The 23,258-nt window shown below is 43.3% G+C and overlaps 1 protein-coding gene across 1 annotated transcript in view; it reads left to right on the top strand.

Annotated features, from left to right (window-relative positions):
- Positions 1–12,325, top strand: part of lcp2a (lymphocyte cytosolic protein 2a) — a 178,584-nt gene extending 166,259 nt beyond the window's left edge. Inside the window, exons 17-21 of the mRNA XM_080201161.1 lie at positions 4,577–4,617; positions 6,727–6,827; positions 10,008–10,082; positions 11,123–11,278; positions 12,061–12,325. Of these exons, the coding sequence (XP_080057287.1) occupies positions 4,577–4,617; positions 6,727–6,827; positions 10,008–10,082; positions 11,123–11,278; positions 12,061–12,186 (499 nt within the window). The 3' untranslated portion in view covers positions 12,187–12,325. The remainder of the gene's footprint in view (positions 1–4,576; positions 4,618–6,726; positions 6,828–10,007; positions 10,083–11,122; positions 11,279–12,060) is intronic.
- Positions 12,326–23,258: the final 10,933 nt, after the last annotated feature.

Genomic DNA, 23,258 nt, shown 5'->3' with positions numbered 1-23,258 from the left:
GTTCCACACATAACTTCCCACTGCTGTCTCTGACTGGCCCTAATCTTGCCCTAACCAATCTTCTATTCTTAACATACCTAAAGAAAGCCTTAGGATTCTCCTTAATCCTATCGGCCAAAGTCTTCTCGTGTCCTCTTTTACCTCTTCTTAACTCACTCTTTAACTCCCTCCTGGCTAATCTATAGCTTTCCAGTGCACTACCTGAGCCTTCAAGCCTCACCCTGACATAAGCCTCCTTTTTCCTTTTAACCAGCAAATCAACTTTTTTAGTGCACCACGGTTCCCTTACTCGACCATTTCCTCCTTGCCTGACAGGGACATACTTATCAAGGACTCGCAGTAGCTGCTCCTTGAATAAACTCCACATTTCGGATGTTCCCAGCCCCTGTAGTTTCCTAGTCCAACCTATGCTCCCTAATTCTCTCCTAATAACCTCATAATTACCCTTCCCCCAGCTATAACTACTGCCCCTAGGTTCATGCCTATCCCTTTCCATCACTAAGGTGAACGTAACCGAATTGTGGTCACTATCACCAAAATGCTCACCAACTTCCAAGTCTAACACCTGGTCTGGCTCATTTCCCAGCACCAAATCCAATATAGCCTCACTATAGTTGGCCTATCTACATACTGAGTCAAAAAACCTTCCTGCACACTATGTGTAAAAACTGACCCCTCTAACGAGCTAGAGCTATAGTTATTCCAATCAATATTAGTAAAGTTAAAGTCTCCCATAACAATTACCCTATTACTTTCACTCCTGTCCAGGATCGTCTCTGCAGTCCTTTCCTCTACTTCTCTAGAACTTTTAGGAGATTTATAAAAGACTCCCAACAGGGTGACCGCTCCTCTCCTATTTCTAATCCCAGCCCATACTACCTCAACAGACAAGTCCTCATCAAACTTCTTTTCTGTCACTGTGATACAGTCCTTGACTAATAATGCCACTCCTCCCCCCCTTCTACCTCCTTCTCTACTCCGACTGAAGCATTTGAACCCCGGAACCTGCAACAACCATTCCTGTCCCTGCTCTATCCATGTCTCTGAAATGGCCACAACATCAAAGTTCCAGGTACTGATCCACGCTGCAAGTTCATCCACCTTATTGCAAATACTCCTCGCATTAAAGTATACGCATTTCAAACCATGCTGTACTCCACCCCCACGATGCCATGCTTTACAGTCCTCATCTATGACCCCCTCAATCTCATCCCTGCTACTCAGGATCCCACCCCCCCCTCTGAATCAGTTTAAACCCCCCTGCATAGCCTTTGCAAATTTTACCCCCAAGATATTGGTTCCCCTCTGATTCAGGTGTAGACCATCTCTCTCGTAGAGGTCCCACCTACCCCAGAATGAGCCCCAATTGTTCAAGAATCTGAACCCCTCCCTCCTGCACCATCCCCTCAGCCACGAGTTCAAACTTTCCCTCTCTCTGTTCTTCTCTAAACTATCCCGTGGCACAGGCAAGAGTCCCGAGATAACCACTCTGTTTGATTTGGCCCTAAGTTTCCACCCCAACTCCATAAATTTCTGTTTAATATCCCCTTCCCTTATCCTCCCTATGTCATGTGTCCCCACATGAACTATGACTTGGGGCTGACTCCCCTCTCCCTTAAGAGTCTTGAACACCCGCTCTGAGACATCCCGGACCCCAGCCCCTGGGAGGCAACACACCAGCCCTGAGTCCCGTCATTACTGTTGACTCTCCTATCTGTCCCCCTGACTATGGAGTCCCCAATCACCAGGCCCAATCTTTTACTTCCCCTACCCACCTGAGCCTTCACAGCAGGCTCGCCCCCAGAGACCTGCTCCCTTTGGCTATCTCCAGTTGATTCTTCCTCAACTGTAGCCTCCAGGACAGAAAACTTATTTTGGAGGGGAACAGCCCTGGGGGATTGTCTCCCCGATTGCTTCTTACCCCTCTTCCTAGCAGTTACCCAAGACTCATTTTTAGGAGTGACTATCTCTTTGTAACTCCTGTCAATGTCTGCCTCAACCTCCCGAATTATCCGGAGTTCCTCCAATTCCAGCTCCAGCTCCTTAACACGATCCTCTAGGAGCTGCAAGTGTACACGCTTCCTGCAGGTAAAATCAGCAGGAACACTACTGGTGTCCCTCGCCCCATACATACCGCAGGAGGTGCAGCTTACTGCCTGAACCGCCATCTCTATTCCTTTCCAGGAGGGAAGAAAAAAATCTTCCCACACACTTATTATTAGGTTAGAGGAGGGGGGATGGTGGGATACCCTACCTGTGTAGAGGATCGGGTATCCTCTCTGTACCAATTTATAGGGTCAGAGAGACAAAAAAAAACTACAACTACCGGTAAGCCTCCTTATGACGACTTCCGGTTTCTAGTTAATTTAAAAAAAAGGTACAGAAAAACCACCGCTGCTCGCAACTTTAACTAAAAAGAAAAAGTTAAAAATTACCTTAATCTCGAACTCCACACTCGCCCAAATCGCTGCCTCTCCGTGCTGCTCCACAGGAACAATGAGGCCGATACCCGGAGGTGAGTACTTATAAAGTTAAAAAAAAAACTACAACTACCGGTAAGCCTCCTTATGACGACTTCCGGTTTCTAGCTAATTTGAAAAAAAGGGTACAGAGAAACCACCACTGCTCGCAACTTTAACTAAAAAGAAAAAGTTAAAAATTACCTTAATCTCGAACTCCACACTCGCCCAAATCGCTTATGCCACTTGATAGCCCAATTGATGACTCCTTCCATCACTTTACTGATGATTGAGAGTAGACTTATGGGACAGTAATTGGCCAGTTTAGATTTGTCCTGTTTCTTGTGTACAGGACATACCTGGGCAATTTTCAACATTGCTGGATAAATATCAAGCTTGGCAAGGGTTCAGTGGTGTTGCAGGAATATTGTCAGGGACTTGGCAGTAACCAGTGCCTTCAGCTGCTTCTTCATATCACGTTGAGCGAATCAAATTGGCTGAAGACTGACATTGTGATACTGGGGTCCCTTGTCTTTTGCCCTGATATGCTGGGCTCCCCCATCATTGAGGATGAAGATATTTGTGAAGTCTTCTCCTCCTATGAGTTGTTTAATTGTCACCTACCATTCATGGTGGGATGTGACAGGGGAATGCAGAGATCTGATCGCACTGATTGTGGGATCGCATAGGCCTATCTATCACTTTTTTAGCATGCAAGTAGTCCTGGGTTGTAGCTTCACAAGTTGGCATCTCATTGTTAGGGTGGCACAGTGGCCTCACAATATCAGGAACCTGGATTTAAATACTGCACTGGGTGATTGCGTGGAGTTTGCACATTCTCCCCTCTTCTGCCTAATTTCCTCCAGGTGCTCCAGTTTCCTCTCACAATCCAAAATTATACAGATAGTTTAGCCACCTAACATTGTCCCATTGTGTCCAAAGGCTCATAGGTTAGGTGGATTAACCATGGCAAATGCGTGGAGTTACGGGGATGGGGGGGTGGGGTTGAAAGATGCTCTATCGGTTTAGACTCAATGAGTCAAATGGCCTCCTTCTGTAATATAGGAATTCTATGTATGGGGGTGGTTGTTAAGTTTCTGCTAGTTCATAGAATGATGTGGGTATGCCGGCGTTGGACTGTCCATTCACCTGACGAAGAGGCTGTCCCCTCGAAAGCTAGTGAGAATATTATCAAATAAATAGGTTGGACTAAAACCTGGTGTTGTCAGACTTTTTACTGAGTTCATAGAATCACAGCAAATGTATCACGTTACATCACTTTCCTATGTTACCTATTCTTAATTGCTGATTGGCATTTTGTCTTTTTGTTGATGAATGGATAGATATGAATTGAGTGGGATCACTGTGGGGCAGAGTGTATGCAATGGGTAATTAGTTAAGGCTGAGACAGTGACATTGGATGTGGTTGTTCCATCAGTCCAATGTGGTACTAACTCAACCGTAAGCTAGAAGCAAATCCCTGACACCCCAGATAGCAAAGGGAGTGTTGGCTTTGGGAATCGCCTGTTACTCCCACTCTTTAGTGAATTATCTACAATGATGAGTATTCTGTGACAAAAACAGAAAATGCTGTTTTGGAGATAGAATAGAGCTAAGTTCTGAGTTGGATGACCCAGCAGAGTGTTTTGACAAAGGGTCATCCAGACTCAAATTGGCTCTAATTGCTCTCCACAGATGCTGCCAGATGTGCTGAGATTTTCTAGCGTTTTCTGTTTTTATTTCAGATTCCAGCATCCGTACTAATTTGCTTTTATATATGTGTATTCTGTGCCTTTTTCCTCCTGCTGTGAGGCCCTTTCAGTTAAAAAAAATCTTACTTTGGGATCTTATGACATCAGTTAAGCATTTAGAACATATTTCATCCTTACCCATGTATCATTCTGTGTGTGTGTGTGTGTGTGTGTGTGTGTGTGTGTGTTTTTGTGTTGTGCAAATTCATTTCCTGGTGGAAGTAAGTTGAGCTCTAGCACCTGCTGCTACACAATTAAGACTTTAATCTTTTTAATCATTCTTTCTTCTACACATTGTCATATTTGTTCTTCATTGTTACCTTACTAACAACCTATTTCATTTCTTTTTACTCCCATTATGACCAGTCTTTCACCAAGCGGATCATTGCCGCCACGTTTTCAACAAGGTACAAAGCAGTTTGTTGGCTTCTCATTCACTTCTTATGTAAAATCTGAACTGTCTTGTCAAGAAAACAATTGCTAGTTTATTCAGTGCAGCACTCAGAACTGCTACATTCAAGTAAGTGGAATAGTCCTGAGGTTGTGAAAGACAATATATATGCAAGCTCTTTCTCATCAGTCCTACAAACTCGAGGATTTAAACGGGAATTGAGTTTAAATGGATGGTTTGATGATTCTGACATCTATTTGAGATCAACTTCTTTCTGGTTTGGGTGGAGCTGAAATTCAAAATGTGGAAAAAGCATTTAAGGAAGGCAAATTGAGTGCTGCAAGGGGAATGAAATATAAAAGTCGGGAAGTTTCACTGCAGTGGTACAGGATATTGTCGAAACCATATCTGGAATATTATGTGCAGTGTTGGTCTCCTTATTTGAAAAAAACCATAACTGCAATAGAAACCGTTCAGAGAATGTTCACTTGACTCATTCCTGAGGTGAAGAAAATATCTTCTGAGGAAAGGTTGAACAGGTTGGACCTGTACCCATTGGAGTTTAGAAAAATGAGAGGTAATCTTATTAAAACGCTTAAGGTCTGAGGGGATTTGATAGCATAGATACCAAGAGGATAGTTCCATTTGTGGGAGAGACTAGAAGACTGAGGACATAGTTTTAAGAATAAGAGGTCTACTATTTAAGATGGAGACGAGGAGAAACATTTTCTCTGAGGGATACTCAGTGGAGTCTCAATCATTGAATTTATTGGAGGCAGAGTTAGACAGATTGTTGATAGACAATGGAGTTATGGGGTTATGGGGGACCAGGCCAGAAAGTGGAGCTGAGACACAACCAGATCAGCCATGATCGCATCCAATGGTGGAGCAGGCTGGAAGGGCTGAATGCCTTACTCCTGTCCTAAGTCCTTTGCTCCGATTTCATTTTGCTCCAAGGTGTTTTAGCTAATACGTGGAACAGTCATACAGAGCTTTTTGGGGAGTTAGTCATGATAAAAAATGACCAAAATACCTGTTTCATTTTTTGTAATAAAATCTCTGATGAAGGGTCTTCCAGATTGAAACATTAGTTCCGTTCTCTCTCCACAGATTCTTTCAGGCCTACTGACATTTTCCAGTGTTTTGTGTGTCCTTTTTAGTGATGTTGGTTCCTGTTTAACACTAAAGCTGGGAGATATTTTAACAATTGGATTTAAAGAGGCACAATCTGCCCCAATATACAGTTCATTTTTTTTTTAGTGATACCAAAAAAAACCCCAGAAATCATATTATGAGGAGCCTGGCAACAATAACTTGGTTATTGTTATCCACATCATGAACAATAACTTGCATTTATAGAGCACTTTATTGCTATTCATCAGCTGTTTGCACTGCAATGAGGGCAGAATCAGCCTTGTGACCAAATGACCAGTCAATGTTGTCATAGCGATCATGCGAATACTACCTTTTGGAGGTGGTATTGGAGGCTGCCTGTGGAATGGTATGCCAGCAGAGAGCCACCACTGTCAGGGGGATGGCGAACAAGTGAACAAGAAATACCACATTGTGGCAAAGCGTTAATGTCACTGGGTTCATTATCCAGAGACCCAGACAAATATCCGGGGGACATGGAATTGAAAAGCTCATCTCTCTGATATATAAAATGCACAGCATAGAAACAGGCCACTCAGCCCATCCAGTTCATGTTCCACTCCCTTGTCCTTCCTTCTACATCCCAGCCTATCAACATGGCCTTCTCACCTAGCCTCCCTTGTATATTCCTGGCTTCCCCTTCAACGTATCAAGGTTGACGAAATGAAGCAGAGGGAACTGAAGAAAATGAGGGAACTGACAGTAACTGGTTATCATCAGGAATGCAATGTCTAAAAAAAGTGGTGGAACTTTCAAATGGACGCTGAAGCTTAAAAAGAAAACATTTGTGTTGCTATGGGTTAAGAGGTGGAGTGGGACTAACCTGCTAGCTTTCTTCAGAGAGACAGAACAGGCTGACTGGCTTTCCTTTGTGCTGTATGATACTATGAGCAGGTAGTATGTGTCTGCTTAATATTTGTCCTGTAACGTTGCCACCACCATGAGATGAACTGACTATGCTTTGTATACACAGAGACCATGCAATCTTTCTCAAGAGGTCCCAGTGATCCCAGACCCCCCCTGCCTTTACCAGTTAATAAAGGACGACCAATGCCACAAGCACCACAAGAACAGGTATGGAAATACTGCACCACCTTCGTGGGCGTTATTAAATCGTTACTGCATTTGTTATTTTCCCTCCAAATAGCAGCAACAACCCTTTATTGCCTGCTCCCAGCAGCGGAATTAAAGCTGATACATTGACAGAGGATTGAATGGGATGTTATACTGAGGCTCTGTCTGAATGCAATAAATCCAATGATACAAAGAACATGGAGGGGAGGTGGCGGTGGTGGCTGGGGTGGGGGGGGGGGGGGTTGTCCCAAAGACCTGGCCATTCTTTTTAAGGGCAAAACTGGCAAGGCCAACATTTTGTTACCCATTCCTAGTTGCCCTTTGAACTGAATGGCATTTCAGAGAGTCAACTACATCACTGTGGGTTTGGAGTCACAAGTAGGCCAGACCAGGTAAAGGTGGCAGATTTCCAAACCCTAAAGAGCAACAATCGACAATAGTTGCCATGGTCACCATTACTGAGGCTAACTTTGTGTGGCTTGGTGCCACAGGGGGCAGCACTGCTGCCTCACAATGCCAGGGGCCAGGGTTCGATTCCAGGCTTGGATCACTATCTGTTTGGAGCTTACACATTCTCCTCGTGTCTGTGTGGGCTTCCTCTGGGTGCTCCAGTTTTACCCACAAATCCGAAAGATGTGCGGCTTAGGTGTGTTGGCCATACTAAAGTCTTCCTCCAATGTACCCGAACAGGTGCTGGAGTGTAGCAACTGGGGGATTTTCATTGCAGTGTTAACATAAGCTTACTTGTGACATTAATAAATAAACTTTAAGCTTTACATCTCATATTATTAACTGAGTTCAAATTTTACCAGTTATAAAACCATACAACATAGGAGCAGAATTAGGCCATTCGGCCCATTGAGTCTGCTCCACCGTTCAATCATGGCTGATATGATTCTCATCCCCATTCTCCTGCCTTCTCCAGTAACCCTTGATCCCCTTATTGATCAAGAACCTATCAATCTCATCTTAAAGAAACTCACTTACCTGTCTCCCACAACTCCCTGTGGCAATAAGTTCCATGATGTGGAGATGCCAGTGTTGGACTGGGGTAGGCACAATAAGACGTCTCACAGCACCAGGTTAAAGTCCAACAGGTTTATTTGGAATCACGAGCTTTCAGAGTGCTGCTCCTGGCTCTCACCTGATGAAGGAACCGTGTTCCAAAAGCTTATGATTCCAAATAAACCTCTTGGACTTTAACCTCGTGTTGTGAGACTTCTTAATGAGTTCCACAGATGCACCACCCTCTGGCTGAAGAAACTTCTCCTCGAGTACAAACCCAGACTGCTCAACCACTCCTCATCTGACAAACCCTTCATTTCTGGAATCATTCTTGTTATGGTGTGATTTTAACCTGTGTTCCCAGAGCATTGGGCCTCTGGATTACTAGTCCAATGACATTACCACATACCACTGTTCCTCCTCTTATTCATCCCTCAATCAATGTCACTTTAGGCACAGATCACCTAGTCATGATCACATTTGCTGACCAATGTGGCAATTAAACTGATTTCTCTGGATCCATTTAAATCGCTTCTCTCAAAAGCAACTTGATTAGTGACCTTAAAGGAGCTAAACATTGAGCTGAGATTACAGCTTAGTGAGTGAAGCTTCAGGAAAACAACTAACATGCCAATCCTTTCAAAACCAGTGAAATTCTTTTTAACTATCCACAGCAAGCTCCAGAAAGAGAAAGATAATGAATAAACAGGTGATGTTGAATGAAGGATAAATATTGCCCAGGACACCGGTGAAACCTTTGAGTATTGCCAGTGGGTCCTTTACCTTACCTGAGAGGGCAGACAGGGCTCTGATTTAACTTCTCAGTCCAAAGGCATTACACTGACAGAGTAGCAGTCCTTCAGTACTGCACTAGAGTGTATATGAAGAGTTTTTGTTCAGTGTGTCAGTACGGAGAGAGCAGTGCACTATCGGAGGGTCAGTACTGAGAGAACTCTGCACTATTGGAGGGTCAGTACTGAGGGAACTCTGCACTGTCGGAGGGTCAGTACTGAGGGAACTCTGCACTGTCGGAGGGTCAGTACTGAGAGAACTCTGCACTATTGGAGGGTCAGTACTGAGGGAACTCTGCACTGTCGGAGGGTCAGTACTGAGGGATTGCTGCACTCTTGGAGGGTCAGTACTGAGGTAGTGCTGCACTGTCAGAGGGTCAGTACTGAGGGATTGTCGCACACTTGGAGGTTCCATCTTTTGGCTTAGACATTAGACCAGGGCTGTTCTTGCAAGTGGATGCAAAAGACCTCATGGCACTCTTTGAAGATGAAAGATAATTATCCCAGGTGTTAAGTTCAATGTTTATCCTCATACATCATCTCTGAATCTGATTATCTGATCAAAATTGCTGTGCACAAATTGGCCGTTGTGTTTCCTATGTTGCAACAGTTACTACAAAAGTATTTCATTGGTTGTGAAGGGCTTTGTGACTTCCTGAGATCCTGAAGGCTACTGTAGAAATGCAGCTTCTTCCCAGTTTGCTTTTTTTTACAACTTGGCAGGGCAGGCAATCAGCATTAGCATTATCCTGGAGAATCAATCCAGTATTTCCTCATTTATTAGTGATTGCTGTCAGTGCCACTCCACTGGCAATATCCTCTCCAGCATTAGGGCAAGAAACAGCATTGCATTCAGGTCACTGGTAACTCAGTGGCACAGTGCCACCCACAGTGCCTCAAGGCCAGGATTCTGATCTTGGGTGACTGTGTGGAATTTGCACATTCCCTGTGTCTGCGTGGATTTTCTCCAGGTGCTCCAGTTTCCTCCCACAGTCCAATGATGTTCAGGTTAGGTGAATTGGCCACACTAAATTGCTTCTTAGTGTAGTTTAGGGAAATTAGTGATATAAGTACATGAGGTTACAGGGATAGGGCGTGGGTAATATGTCAGAAAGTTGGTGCAGATTTGATGGGCCAAATGGCTTCCTTCTGCACTGTACAGATTCAATGATTCTATGAATGTAGTTACTGCACAAAGCAACAGTTATATCAGTATACTATACAGGACACTTCAGACTCTTTATTGTGGATGTCTCCCAGCAGATATTGAAGTTATATCACTCTCACTGGAACACATGGTGATGCTGTGAGTGTCTCTTGGTGACTGACCATTGATGAAGCATCAGTTCAGAAGACATTTCTCAGTCAGGTTCTTGTGTTTCAGGGTCTATCCAGGGAATGGTATGTGGGTGATATCGGTCGATCAGACGCTGAATCAGCTCTTCGAAGCATTAATGAGGTACAGAGAGTGACTGTTTCTTCAATAACACCTTCCCTGACACTAATATTAGCCTTAACCATTGTCATATGTAGAAATACTTCAATAATGTACAAAACAGACCACTCAGTCCCTGTACTCCCTGCAGCCTTTGCCCTACAAGTGAGCAAATAATTATAATCACATTTACCCACCTTGATCCCAGCTCTCTTTTTTTTCATCTGTCTCTCCAATCTAATCTGCAATGTTGACATAGTTTCTGCTTCTGCCACTAATCCTGAACTGAATTCCACAGCACCATAACATTCTGCTCTAAACCTTTTACATTTAATGTTTGATCTTGCGTTCCTGTCTCTCTCACTCTCTGTCTGTCTCTCTATGTTTCCTGTCTCTCTTTGTGTCTGTCCCTCTGGAATGTGTGTCTCACTCTGTGTTTGCTGCCCTGTGTCCACCTCTCTCTGCAAAGGCTTCTGGAATCAAAAGGGAAAGTTTGCTTATCGTGACTCAAAGTGTGCTTGGCTGGTGAACACTCTGAACATTGCACAAAGTATCACAACCTTCCCGCACACCAGGTGCTAGCTCCATGTTGCAATATTATACAGTGTTTCAGAATTTGTTCACAATCTCTGGCTTAATCTTTCTGATGTGGGTATGCCGGCGTTGGACTGGTGTAAACACAGTAAAAAGTCTGACAACACCAGGTTTTAGTCCAACCTATTTATTTGATAATATACTCGCAAGCTTTTGGGTTAGCCCCTTCGTCAGGTGAATGGAGAGTTCTGGCCTCAGACAGAGCATATAAAGCACATATAAAGCTTTATATGCTCTGTCTGAGGCCAGAACTCTCCATTCACCTGACGAAGGGGCTAACCCAAAAGCTTGCGAGTATATTATCAAATAAATAGGTTGGACTAAAACCTGGTGTTGTCAGACTTTTTACTTAATCTTTCTGTCCAACCTGCCACAGGAATCGTGCAAAGTCCGTTGACCTCACTGGAAATTGCTAGCCAGGCCAGAAAATCCCACCCTCTGTTTTTCAAGTTGTTCACTCTGTTTTTCAGGATGGTACTTTCTTGGTGAGAGACAGCTCTAAGAGAAGTTCTCAGCAACCTTATGTCCTGATGGTACTGTATGGATATAAAGTATACAATATTCAGATCCGTTATCAGGAGGACTCAGCTGTCTACTTGTTGGGAACAGGACTGAGGGGAAAGGAAGTGAGTTTAACAGTTTCTGTTTTCTTAATATTTCATTCAGAAATTAGATTTATTTTCATGAATTTCAATGTTTCCTTTGTCCAATTCCCATTTGAATGTCACTGCTCTCATCATCATTCCAAGCAACACATTCCAATTCTTAATAACTCATTGAGAAAATCATCTCTTCTCCCCACTTTCAATCCGTGTAGTCTGGGTCCTCACTTTCCTGCCACTGGAAATATTTCCTCCATTACAATACTTCAGCCAACAAAATTGACTTGTCAACCAATCGGCACACTTTCCTCCTAAAGTGTGAATTGTTGAGAGAGTTTGAAATTTGGCATTCTTGCATTTGCTCTGATGAGTGCAAGAGGAAAAGTCAGTGGGGGGTGGGGAGGCGGGGTGACAACAGCACGTAGAGGGGAAGTGACGTCAGTGTGTCTTTCCATTAAGATTTAAATTGTTTCTCCTTAAAACCACTAACACAAGAACTTGCAGTTTTGAACATTTCTATTAAATCTTCTCCTTAGCTTTCTCTGCTGTAAGGAAAATGATCCCAGCTTCTCCAGTTTATAACTGAAGTTCCTCCATTCCTGGTATCACCTCTCCAAGATGTCAATGTCCTATCTGAAGTGTGCCCCACCTCTTAAAAACTGGATACAGTACCCCAACTGAGTCTTAACCAGTCATTTATTAGATTAAAGATTAAAAACACAAGGCTGCATGAATCCAATCTAGTTCCCAAGTTTTACCATTTGCAAAATGGATGTGATCACCAACCCTTCTGGTTCTTTCCGCAGAACTTCAGTACAGTGACAGAGATCATCGAGTATTACACACAGACCCCACTTCTACTGATTGATGGAAAAGATCGGAGTGGAGTGCACAGGAATCAGTGTGTGCTGACATATCCTGCAGGACAATAAAAATACTGTGGCTCATTGAAATACAGGCAGCTCAGAGTACAGCCTGTAGGAAACTGTCACATCCTTCAGTGCGGAAGAGAAATGTGCCTTGTCTCCTGTGTGTGCCCCCATTACACCTCGTGTTCTCTGTGTACCAAAATATTACATAACTTTTCTTATTTTTCTAACAATATTAATGGTTGTCGGGTACCCCCCCTCCCCCCAGATACATCGTCATCACACTCCCCCCTCCCAAACCCACAGTCGTCATGTCCCTCCCCCCCCCCACACCCTGGATGCACTGTCGTCACTCCCCCCAACGCACCATCGTTGCCCCCTCCCCCCCCCAGACGTAATGTTGTCACCCCACTGTCATCGCCCCCCACACCCCACCGGCACACAGTCACTCCCCCCCCAGCGCACCGTCCCCCCACCACCAGATGCACTGTTGTCACCCCCCCCCCCTCCGGATGCACCATCACTCTCCCCCCGCCCCCCCCCACGCCGGACGCACCATTGTCGCCCCCATCTTCCCCGCCACAGATGCATTGTCGTTGCCCCCCCCCCGACACACTGTCATTACCTCCCCCCCATCTCACGAGTGCATAATCGTTCCCCCCCAGTGCACCATCGCCCCCCCGCCCCGGCCCCAACATATTGATCCCTCCAGCTTAAGGAAGTGGGCTGGGATTTAATACTATCAATTTGATGCTCACCAATCAGTTAACTGAGCTCTGATTCCGGTGATTGCTGTCCTCAAAAAGAAAGACAAGACGAAGGGAAGTCCGTTTGAGAGGAACAAAATCAGCTGAGCTCCGATATATTTGAGAAGGATATTTTGCTCAGATTCACCTAACATCCCCTCAATCTGGGCCGCAATTCACCAGGCGTCCACACCCCGCTGCCAGCAAGGACGGAGAATTAGGCACTCAGCCAAAACGCCATTCACTGCAGCGGGACTGGAGAATCCCAGCTGCGAGCAACATCGGAGAATCCGACTCCTGGACTTTATGTGATGGGCTAATTTGAGCTGGGTTTGGGATGGGGCCTGGAGTTTTCCTGTAAACTTTTGCTAGCTGGGATGTCCTATGCATGTAACGACACATAGTCAAGCTGTACTGCTTAATCCTGGAGCAACCTGATATATCCAGGGTTAGCAGCGAGCCAATGGATTTAAATTGAAAAATTCAACCCATAAAATACAAAGAGATAATATCAAAAACCAATCCACATGTAAAAAACTGACCTTATCATCATGCATAGATACATAATCAAAAAGAGAGCCAAATCTTTCAACTCTGAGATAGAAGAATATTAATTCGGGATGTCGTGGTTGCGTTAAAAAGAATGAGCTGATCTCATTGAAACATATGGTGCTTAACAGCGAAAATACTGAGAGGATATTTTGCCTCATGGGAGAGTCTCGGAACAGAGGGCATAATTTCAGAATAAAGGGCACCAATTTAAGACTGAGATTAGAGGAATATCTTCTCTCTTGGGGTTGTGAGTCTTTGGAACACTTTGTCACAGACAACTGTGGAGGCAGAGTTTTTGTGTATGTTTAAGGTTGAGATAGATAGAGTTTTGATCAGTAAGGGGGTATCAAGAGTTACAGTGAAAGGGCAAGAAAGTGGACATAAAGAATGTTGGATTAGCCATGATCCTATTAAATGGTGGAGTGGACTTGAGGAGCCAACTGGCCTACTCCTGTTTCTATTTCTTGTGTGCTTATGGGAACTTGTACTACTCAATTTTGAGCAGGATGCAGTACGTCTTGATGCCACCGCCTAACCCCATGCCAGGACTGGTTTATCGCTACTTATGCACATTACTTTGTAATACTGTCTCTTTAATATTTAATAATGCTGTTCATTTTGTATCTTTTAAATAACAGAAGGTTCAGTGCTTTCTCTCATAATCTCATTCCCCTCCTTAGTCCGGGTTTACTATAGCTCAGTACAAGATGAACTCGCAGTAGATTTGAACCAGAAGTTAGGCCCTACAACCAATCCACATGTAAAAAATTGACCTTATCATCATGCATAGATACATAATCTCACATTAGAAAGAGGTATGATGGCACATTTTTTACAAAGCTGTGTTCCCAGTATGGCACCCTGGAGACCACATACTGGGAGGCTATGTCCACACTAGAAGCATATTGACCGCAGTCAGTGGGATAAGATGATATTTACCAGACTGAATGCTTATCTCTCTCATTCGCCCTGTCACATTACTGTTAAGAGTTTTACTATGCAGCTTTCAGTTAATTAAACAATGACTCAGAAAGGACAATCAATAGAACTTCATCAGTGTTCCTACAGCAAACACAAAAACATATCACAACAACTGGTTTCATTTATCATGTTGAATAGTGAAATAAATCATATTCAGTTTACACTTAGTACCATGAGGTTTATCTTCATAAACAGGCTGCAAAGTTTTTCTTTGAAAGACTGGATGCGCCAGTGAGATACTGCTTCAGGCATTGTCCATAACGCTGTAGGCTGATGGAGAGTTAGATGGAGGAGATGAAGTCTGCTTGAAATAAAGATTATATAAATACTCTGGTGAATTCTGTCACAATGGTTAACATTTCAACATATGAAGCATGAAAAGTTTTATTTTTACTTGTGAATATATTCATCAGCCTTGGTGCTGCGCTGTAATCTGCAGTTGCCTTTTTGATAATGTTAAGGACATTACACACGGTCAGTCTGCAACATAAATATATCAGTCTCACCAGATCATTGTTGTAAACAAAATAATTCTAAGAATTATAATAAACAAGAGACTATTGCATTTCTGCTGTCTTTTAAATTGCACAATATTTAGTGGTTTCAGATTTTCTTGATACTGCCTCCTTAACCCCTGTAGTGATCAAAATTATTCACGCACAACAGTGGCTTGTGTCTGGAGGAAAAATATCAATCTATAAGTCTCTGCTCTTTTGGAATTCTCATTGAATTTTAAATGTCAAAGGAATGCACCCTGGTCTCCTCAGGTACAACGAGAAAGATGATTGAAATCCACACTTCTGTCTTACAACCTGGAGCCATTTTGAGAACAGTCTAAACTCAGTCTAAACTTCTTTAAGAATATAACCTTTGAAACAGTTTTTCCAAAATTGTGTCCTATCATAACAGTACATTGTAACATTTTCAAGCTTTGTAGTAACATGCTGCATTCTGCACAATATGACTATCATAGCTGTGAGGACCTATTAGGCAAGACGTTAGAGAGCAGGAACTTGAAGAAGTGGAAGAGGAAATGCATCAAGAAGTAGGGGGATGGGAGAAAGTTGCCAAGTGTGCCTGCACTGTTTGCCCAGGCTCAATATAACCACATAATTCATGGTTGACACCAGTAACCTCAAACACACCTCCCCATTCACCAGCATATCCCATCCATCTTTCCTTCTATCTCATCATCCCCTTTACAACAACAATAAAATCCACCACAAAATGCACACTCCAGTCATATAATGAAATTACCTAATGTATACAAAAATAAATCAATCATCTTTGTGCATTTTCTTAGTGCCTATCTTCACCGTGCTTTTTGTAACAGAACAGACCCTTAGCAATCATACTGATACTTTGGAGAACAGTTGCTGGGATATTGAAATGTTCTGGAATTCCCTTTCAGCCGTGATAACCAGATTGATGGTGGCAATCCAATGTAGTCATTGTACATGTGCATTCATGCATCAATACCCTTTTGTAACCTGGCCCATCAAAGTCATCACCTGACTCTTCTGGAGAACTAGTGTGCGACGTTCCCCTCTGAAATGGCATCCTGCTTTCCTTATTTTCATCTGAGTCCCACGCTTTTGTACCAGGTGTCTTACCTACTGCAGATCACTCATCTCCCATACTCTGTGAGTGCAGTGTCCATCTCTCAGCTAACAGGTGCAAGTGTATGATTGAGTGAAGGTGTGTCTTCATTTCATTATCTTTTTCCCATTCCTCCTCCAACAGGGATGTTTCCATTTCTTTGGGATCAGAAATATAATGCAGATAAGTGTCAGATTGTGCTTAGGGGAGGAGAGAAAGTAAAGTGTGTGTTTTCACTATTTGCAGCCCTCTTACTCAGAAGAGGTTGAATGATGAGAGAAAGAGGCATTCAGATATCATAGACTTCACACGATGGCCTGCACTGTTTCCTCCATGGTTTAAACACCCAGGCATTTTTGTTCTTCTCCAATTCACTCTTGTTGTTTCCTGATTTAAGCCACTTCCTCCTGTAAGGAAGAGGGAAGTGTGCCTGTGACTGTCCTGCAATATCTTTGGGTCATGTCCCTGTCATGCTTGAAAAGTGTGAAGAGGAATTGTGTCCAAAATAATGAATTTATATTTCACATTGTATTATTAATGTCTGGTAGAGGGCAGGATGTAGAGAGAGCTCTATATCACCTGTGAACTTGAGGTAATACGTTCAGAGACCACATGAAGTTTACAATTAGACACTTTCCATTATGAGATTCTATACAACACATCCCTCTTCCTGATAACAGCTCTGAGGAGAAACTTCCAATCTAGTTTCTTAATCCAATTCTGTAGTGATTGTGGTGTCTAAGACAGCAGAGCAGAAGAGGATCAGCTGGCTTGAGAGACCAATGGAAATGGAAAGGGTGAAGTTCTCCCTCAGGCAGAATGCATCTGGAAGCCAAAGCTTATACTAAGCATGTAGGGCAGCCGGGGGGGGTGGGGGGCTACTCCAGAGCAGCCTAGGGCTGCAAACCTCTGTACATAGTTTCTCTTTATCAAGAAGACTTTTGTTCTTAACAAAGCTTGAATTGTCTTTATGATGCTTAGAATGTCAAGATAAAACAAGTTCCACTGTCTATTTTTGATGCCAGTTGCTTTTAGTTGAATTAGGATCCCTTTCATGTGAAACTTTCGCAAAAGCTCTCTGAAATTATGATTTAGCAATGTTAATGTCAGATGTGGCTCAGGGGTCAATATCTCTGAGTCAAATGATTGTGGGTTCAAATCCCACCTAACAGACTTGAGCACATGATCCAGGTGTAGTCTCCAGTGCAGCACTGAGAGTATGCTTGCTCAGTATGAGGTGTCTTTCAATGAGATGTTAAACTGAACTTCCACCTGAACTAAAATATCATTTCAAACAAGGTCAAGAGACTTCCCTGGTCTTCTGATCAATATCTGTCCCTCAACCAGCATCACAGAAAGATTTCGGTCATTAACACATTGCTATTTGTGGGAGTTTACTTTGTGGACATTGGTACTATGTTTCCGAGATTAAATACTCAAAATACTTCATTGCCGTAAAGTGCTTTGGGACATAAGAACATAAGAACATAAGAAATAGGAGCAGGAGTAGGCCATCTAGCCCTTCGAGCCTGCCCCGCCATTCAATAAGATCATGGCTGATCTGTCATGGCTCAGTTCCACATTCCCGCCCTCTCCCCATAACCCTTAATCCCCTCTCTTATCAAAAACCCATCAACCCGCGTCTTAAAAATATTTAGCGAGGTAGCCTCCACCACTTCAACAGGCAGTGAATTCCAGAGATTCACCACCCTTTGAGTGAAGAAGTTCCTCCTCAACTCCGTTCTAAACCACCCCCCCTTTATCTTGAGGCTGTGCCCCCTAGTCCTACTATCCTTTCTGAGCGGGAAGAGTCTCTCCACCTCTATCCTATCCATCCCATTCATCATCTTATACGTCTCAATGAGATCTCCCCTCATTCTTCTAAACTCTAACGAGTACAAGCCTAATTTATTCAGCCTCTCCTCATAGCTCAACCCCCTCAACTCCGGTATCAGCCTAGTAAACCTCCTCTGCACTCCCTCCAAGGCCAAAATATCCTTGCGTAAGTACGGCGACCAAAACTGCACACAGTACTCCAGCTGCGGCCTCACCAATGCCCTATACAGCCGCAGCAAGACCTCCCTACTTTTATATTCTTGCAATCATTAAAGATTCCATGTCAAAGTAAGGTTATTTGATTTGTGTGCTATTGATATGATATTTGTCTTCAGCATTTGTTGATGTTTCATGAGTAGGACCAGTTAACTCAGGTGTTTAAGTGGGGAGAGGGGGGATGGGGTGCAGCTTCATGATACTGGCAGTATGAGTTCAGTTCCTCTAACGGTTCAGGTATTTCTTGGGATCCGCATCTATTTCCTCACTGAGATATCATGACATCACTAAGCCTTGATTAGCAACACTTGAACAATGAGGAGATGATTGAGAAAGATGTATTTCTATTTGTATAACTATCTCGATGCGCAAAGATTTCCATGATTTTCTTTGTACCATGAATACAGCATTAATGATGATGGCTCAGTGCAGTGTAACTTTGGTCAAATAATTTTTATTTTTCTTCAGGGTGCCAGAGTGGCACAGTGGTTAGCAATGCTGCCTCTCAGCGCCATGGACCTGGTTCAATTACAGCCACAGGTGACTCTCTGTGTGAAGTTGCATTCTCCCCCCGTGTCTGCGTGGGTTTCGTCTGGATGCCCAGGTTTTCTCCCACAGTCCAAAAATGTGCAGGTTAGGTTGATTGGTTATGCTCAATTACCCATTAGAATTAGGAGATTAGCAGGGTAAATATATGGGGTTACGATGATGGGGCCTGGGTGGGATTGAGCAAGCTTACTGGGCCGAATGGCCATTTTCTGCACTGATCGGAATTATATGATTCTAGGTTCCCATCTCTTGCTGAGGGCAGATGTAATGTTCTGCCAATCACTTTGACTGTAAGCAACAATGTTTTCACGAGTGAGTTTCATCGCTAACTATGGAAGATATTCAGTGTTACCGATTGGGGTAGGATGCAAAACTCCCATGTAAAAACTCCATTATTTTCCTCATTGTCTATCCGTAAACAGAGGTGTTTTAATTTTTGAAATAGACTGTGGCATGTTTCTGCAGAGCTTGTAACATGTCCTCACAATGAGAGGTCTGAGATTCCACAAGGATGAGGGTTGAGCTTTTGTCCTGTAATTTATAGAGTCATAGAAGTTTACAACATGGAAACAGGCCCTTTGGCCCAACTTGTCCATGCTGCCTTTTTTTTTAAACCCCTAAGCTAATCCCAATTCCCTGCCTTTGGCTCATATCCCTCTATACCCATTTTACTCATGTAAATACTTTTTAAAAGACAAAATTGCACCTGTCTCTACTGCTACCTCTGACAGCTTGTTCCAAAGAACAAAAAAGAAAACAGCCCGGGAAACAGGCCCTGCGGCCCAACGAGCCTGCGCTGTCATTTTATCATTATGAGTCCCCCTCCACCCATGACCTTTGTCTATGCTTATGGCATTCCACATTGAGAGAAGACTAATTTAGGGAGAATTACACTCACCACCCTCTGTATGAAAAAATTGCCCCTCTGGACACTTTTGTATCTCTCCCTTCTCACCTTAAACCTATGCCCTCTAGTTTTAGACTCCCCTACCTTTGGGAAAAGATATTGACTATCAAGCTGATCTTATTATTTTATGGACCTCTATTAAGATCACCCCTCAGCCTTCTATCTCCAAAGAAAATGTCCCAGTCTATCCAGCTTCTCCTTATAACTCAAACCATCAAGTCATGGTAGCATCCTAGTAAATCTTTTCTGCACTCCTTCTAGTTTAATAATATCCTTTCTCTAATAGGGTGACCAGAACTGTACACAGTATTTCAAGTGTGGCCTTACCAATATCTTGTACAACTTCAACAAGACATCCCAACTCCTGTATTCAATTTTCTGACCGATGAAACCAAGCATACTGAATGCCTTCTTCACCACTCTGTCCACCTGTGACTCCACTTTCAAGGAGCTATGAACATATACCCCTAGATTTCTTTGTTCTGTAACTCTCCCCAATGTTCTACCATTAACTGAGTAAGTCCTGCCCTTAAAACACCTCTGCTTACGGATAGACAATGCGGAAAACAATGGGGTTCAGTTTTGCATCCCATCCCTTCTGTAACAGTGAGTATCATCTATAGTTAGCAATGAAACTCACTCGTGAAAACTTATGTTGGAAATGTCCAGAAACTGTCATCAACCCATGTATCATTTAACCTGTTGCAGCTATCTTTTTGTTCAGCAGGGTGCACTTTTTAAATAAGCAAAAAGTAAGATTTTATTTAAACAGTTAATGATCTGTTGCCTTAGGGACATAACATCAGTAAGGTACCAACCTTTTCTGAGGTAACTATGCACAAGTCCACTTGGTCAGGAGTGTGCCCTGCATGTGTCACACATCCAGTTAGTGCCCACCTGCAGAGCCACAATCTGATTGCTAGGATCATCTCTTCCATCATTCCTGACTTAATGCTGACGTCCTCTATCAACATGATACTCTGACTGAGGTTACTCATCAGCTGAAGTCAGGTACCAGGGTATGTCCAGTAGTGTGAAGTGCTAGCTACTTTGAGGACATTGTGAGGCACAAAGGAACTTCACACACATTCAGAACCAGAGAGGACAGCTTACAATGTCTCAGAAGGACCAGTCCTGTTACAAAACTCCTCCATATGTTTCTATAAACAAAACCAACAAATCAGAACGTGAAGGAAAATCTCAGCAAGTCTGGCAGTATCTGTAAGGAGAGCCTACAGCCATATTGGTCTGAAAACGTTTTCTCCTCTTACAGATGCTACCAGACCTGCTGAGATTTTCCAGCATTTTCTCTTTTGATTTCAGATTCCAGCATCCGCGGTAATTTGCTTTTAGATCAGAATGTGATCCTCCCACTAGCCACTAATCTAAACGTGTATTACCTGCTCTCACAATGCACAAAAGTGCATTATTTTAAATACAGTGCACCCTTGTTTATGTTACACTACACATCATTGATGTGGATAGGCCATTAAGCTGGATGGTGTTCAGCCTCAGACTAAACTGGCCTAAACCACCAGGTGGTGGTACAGGACCACACACCGCTCCAGCTCATGTTCAACAGTGAAGAGTTACATCCATCATCCAGCCATCGAAACACCTGTGCATATCCACAACATGAGTAAACATCATGGTGCTTCCCATTGGTTTGAGAGGAAGAAAAGGTCAGCCACGCTTTCTTCTTATGGTTACCCCAGCCCCCTCCTTTCCCCCAGAGAGAACTCGTGAGTGGATTTCAGGTCTGGTCAAGGCTAGATTTCTCAGTTGAGTAACCTGACAATCACCATAGGATCCTGCTTCCTGCAATCCCACCTCTCCACTCATCTCTCTCTCTGTCTTTTTGACCTCCTCAGCAGCTCCCACTTCCCCTTATATACTTGCTTCTCTCTTTATCTCCTTAACATTTATCTCAGTTTCCTTTTCGCTGTTGAATTCTTCTCTTCCTCTCTATCCTGCCACAATCACATCCTTTAGTTGTGCTCAGTAAATTGCACAGGGCAAACGTTCCAAATCAAATGCCCAGGAAAAAGTCTATTTGAGCTCTGAGTTGGAGACTGGGTGAGATTGGGGTAGTTCCTCTGTCTAACCTCTCTATCTTCCTCAGAGTAAAGACTGCTCTGACAGGGACAGCACAGGGTTAGATACTGAGTAAAGCTCCCTCTTCATTGTTCCCATCAAACATTCCCAGGACAGGTACAGCGCGGTTTTCCCCAGAACTATGAATGATGTTGTATGGAAGAAGTGTCTGAATGAGGGAGGAATTAATTTTTGTTGGCTATTTACACCAATGGATGGGATGAGGCCATTTTCTGTAAGAACCTTACCAGGGTAGAGTCAGAGGAGGGAACCTCAGTTTTGTCAGACTCTTAGCTGCAGAAGATTGAGCCTCACAGTGTTTCAATATGGAATGAATGATAAAGCGTTGAGTGTGATGGTCAACATTGATGAAAATCACAGTGAATAAGTGAGTGAATGAGAAAGGAAAGACAGAGAGAGAAATGGAGAATTCGCTGAGACATCTGTATTGTTTCTGGCCCAGGTGGGTGCAAACTCTTCCACTGATATAGGGGTTGAAGCGAATGAGGAGCAGAGCCAATAGAAATGAATTGGAGGCTATCAAGTTGTGTCAAACCTGGATTAAGTGTGCACAGATTCCAAGCAAAGGTCCCTTATTTTATTGGACATAATAAAACATGACACAGAGAGTGAGTCATTTTCCTGCTGGTTCACAATTCTCATTTTCTCAGATTAGTTATGCTTATTTCATTCACCATATTAGTTTTGTGCACTGATATGTTTTGACAAGGCAGTCCGACCTGGCTCCAGGGCCTAGCATAGCCTAGTTCTTTGTGTTAATTGTGTTGCTGCTTATCTAATGTGTTCTGTACAGAGTAAAATGTTCTGTCCAGTAAATGCATTAATGTTGTGATGAACACAAATAAACACATCCAGGATTGGCTCCTGTATTGCATTTCTCCAGTGAGTGCAGTTCTCGGTCCCGCAGGACAAGCTGAGCAGCTGATCACAGTTGGTATGTGGCTGAAGAATTATAATCATGGCCCATTAGGTTAGAGTGGGGAAATTCAGCCAAATTTCCCATTCCTCAGAGTAAGAAGTGAGCATTCTGGGATGAGTAACACCCCTTGAACTCGGGTGAATTCGATGTTTACGGGTGAGCTCGGTGAACTCCTCTTTACAGGCAGGCTTGCTGTTTTATTATCCTCAATTATCGGTCCATCCGTCTATTTAAACATTCACTCCCTCAACTGCTGACACACTAATTTTGCACTGCAGCAAAACACCAAGGCTCCTTTAACTGCACCTAGAAGGACAAATGCAGCAGATGCATGAGAACACAACCAACTGCTAGTTCACCTCCAAACCACTCACCATTCTGCCTTACAATATGGAGCAAAGCCTGTCTTCATGGGGATTGAAGAGAGGCTTTTCAATCTTGTCAAACCTCAGAAATGGAAAAATTGCAAACAATGTACATAGCCTTCCATGCACTTCAATGGTTCCAGCAAATTCTGGCACAGTACCTGTACATGACAGTTGGGGGAGCCTCTGAGCAATGTGAAGATTTCAGAATCATTTGAGCTGCTTGTTAGATCCCAGGATAATAAATATTTCACCACACAAAATGCCTGGATTGCGATTCTCGATAAAACAATGCAGCACAGGCAAGGAGACAAGATGTTGTGACAGGCTTCCTGACACTAACAGACACT

Source organism: Carcharhinus amblyrhynchos, chromosome 13 (genome assembly GCF_965287045.1).
Source record: "Carcharhinus amblyrhynchos chromosome 13, sCarAmb.v2.hapA, whole genome shotgun sequence".
Taxonomy (NCBI): domain Eukaryota; kingdom Metazoa; phylum Chordata; class Chondrichthyes; order Carcharhiniformes; family Carcharhinidae; genus Carcharhinus; species Carcharhinus amblyrhynchos.
Note: the sequence above shows the minus strand (reverse complement) of the source record. Positions and strands in the feature narration are given on the sequence as shown.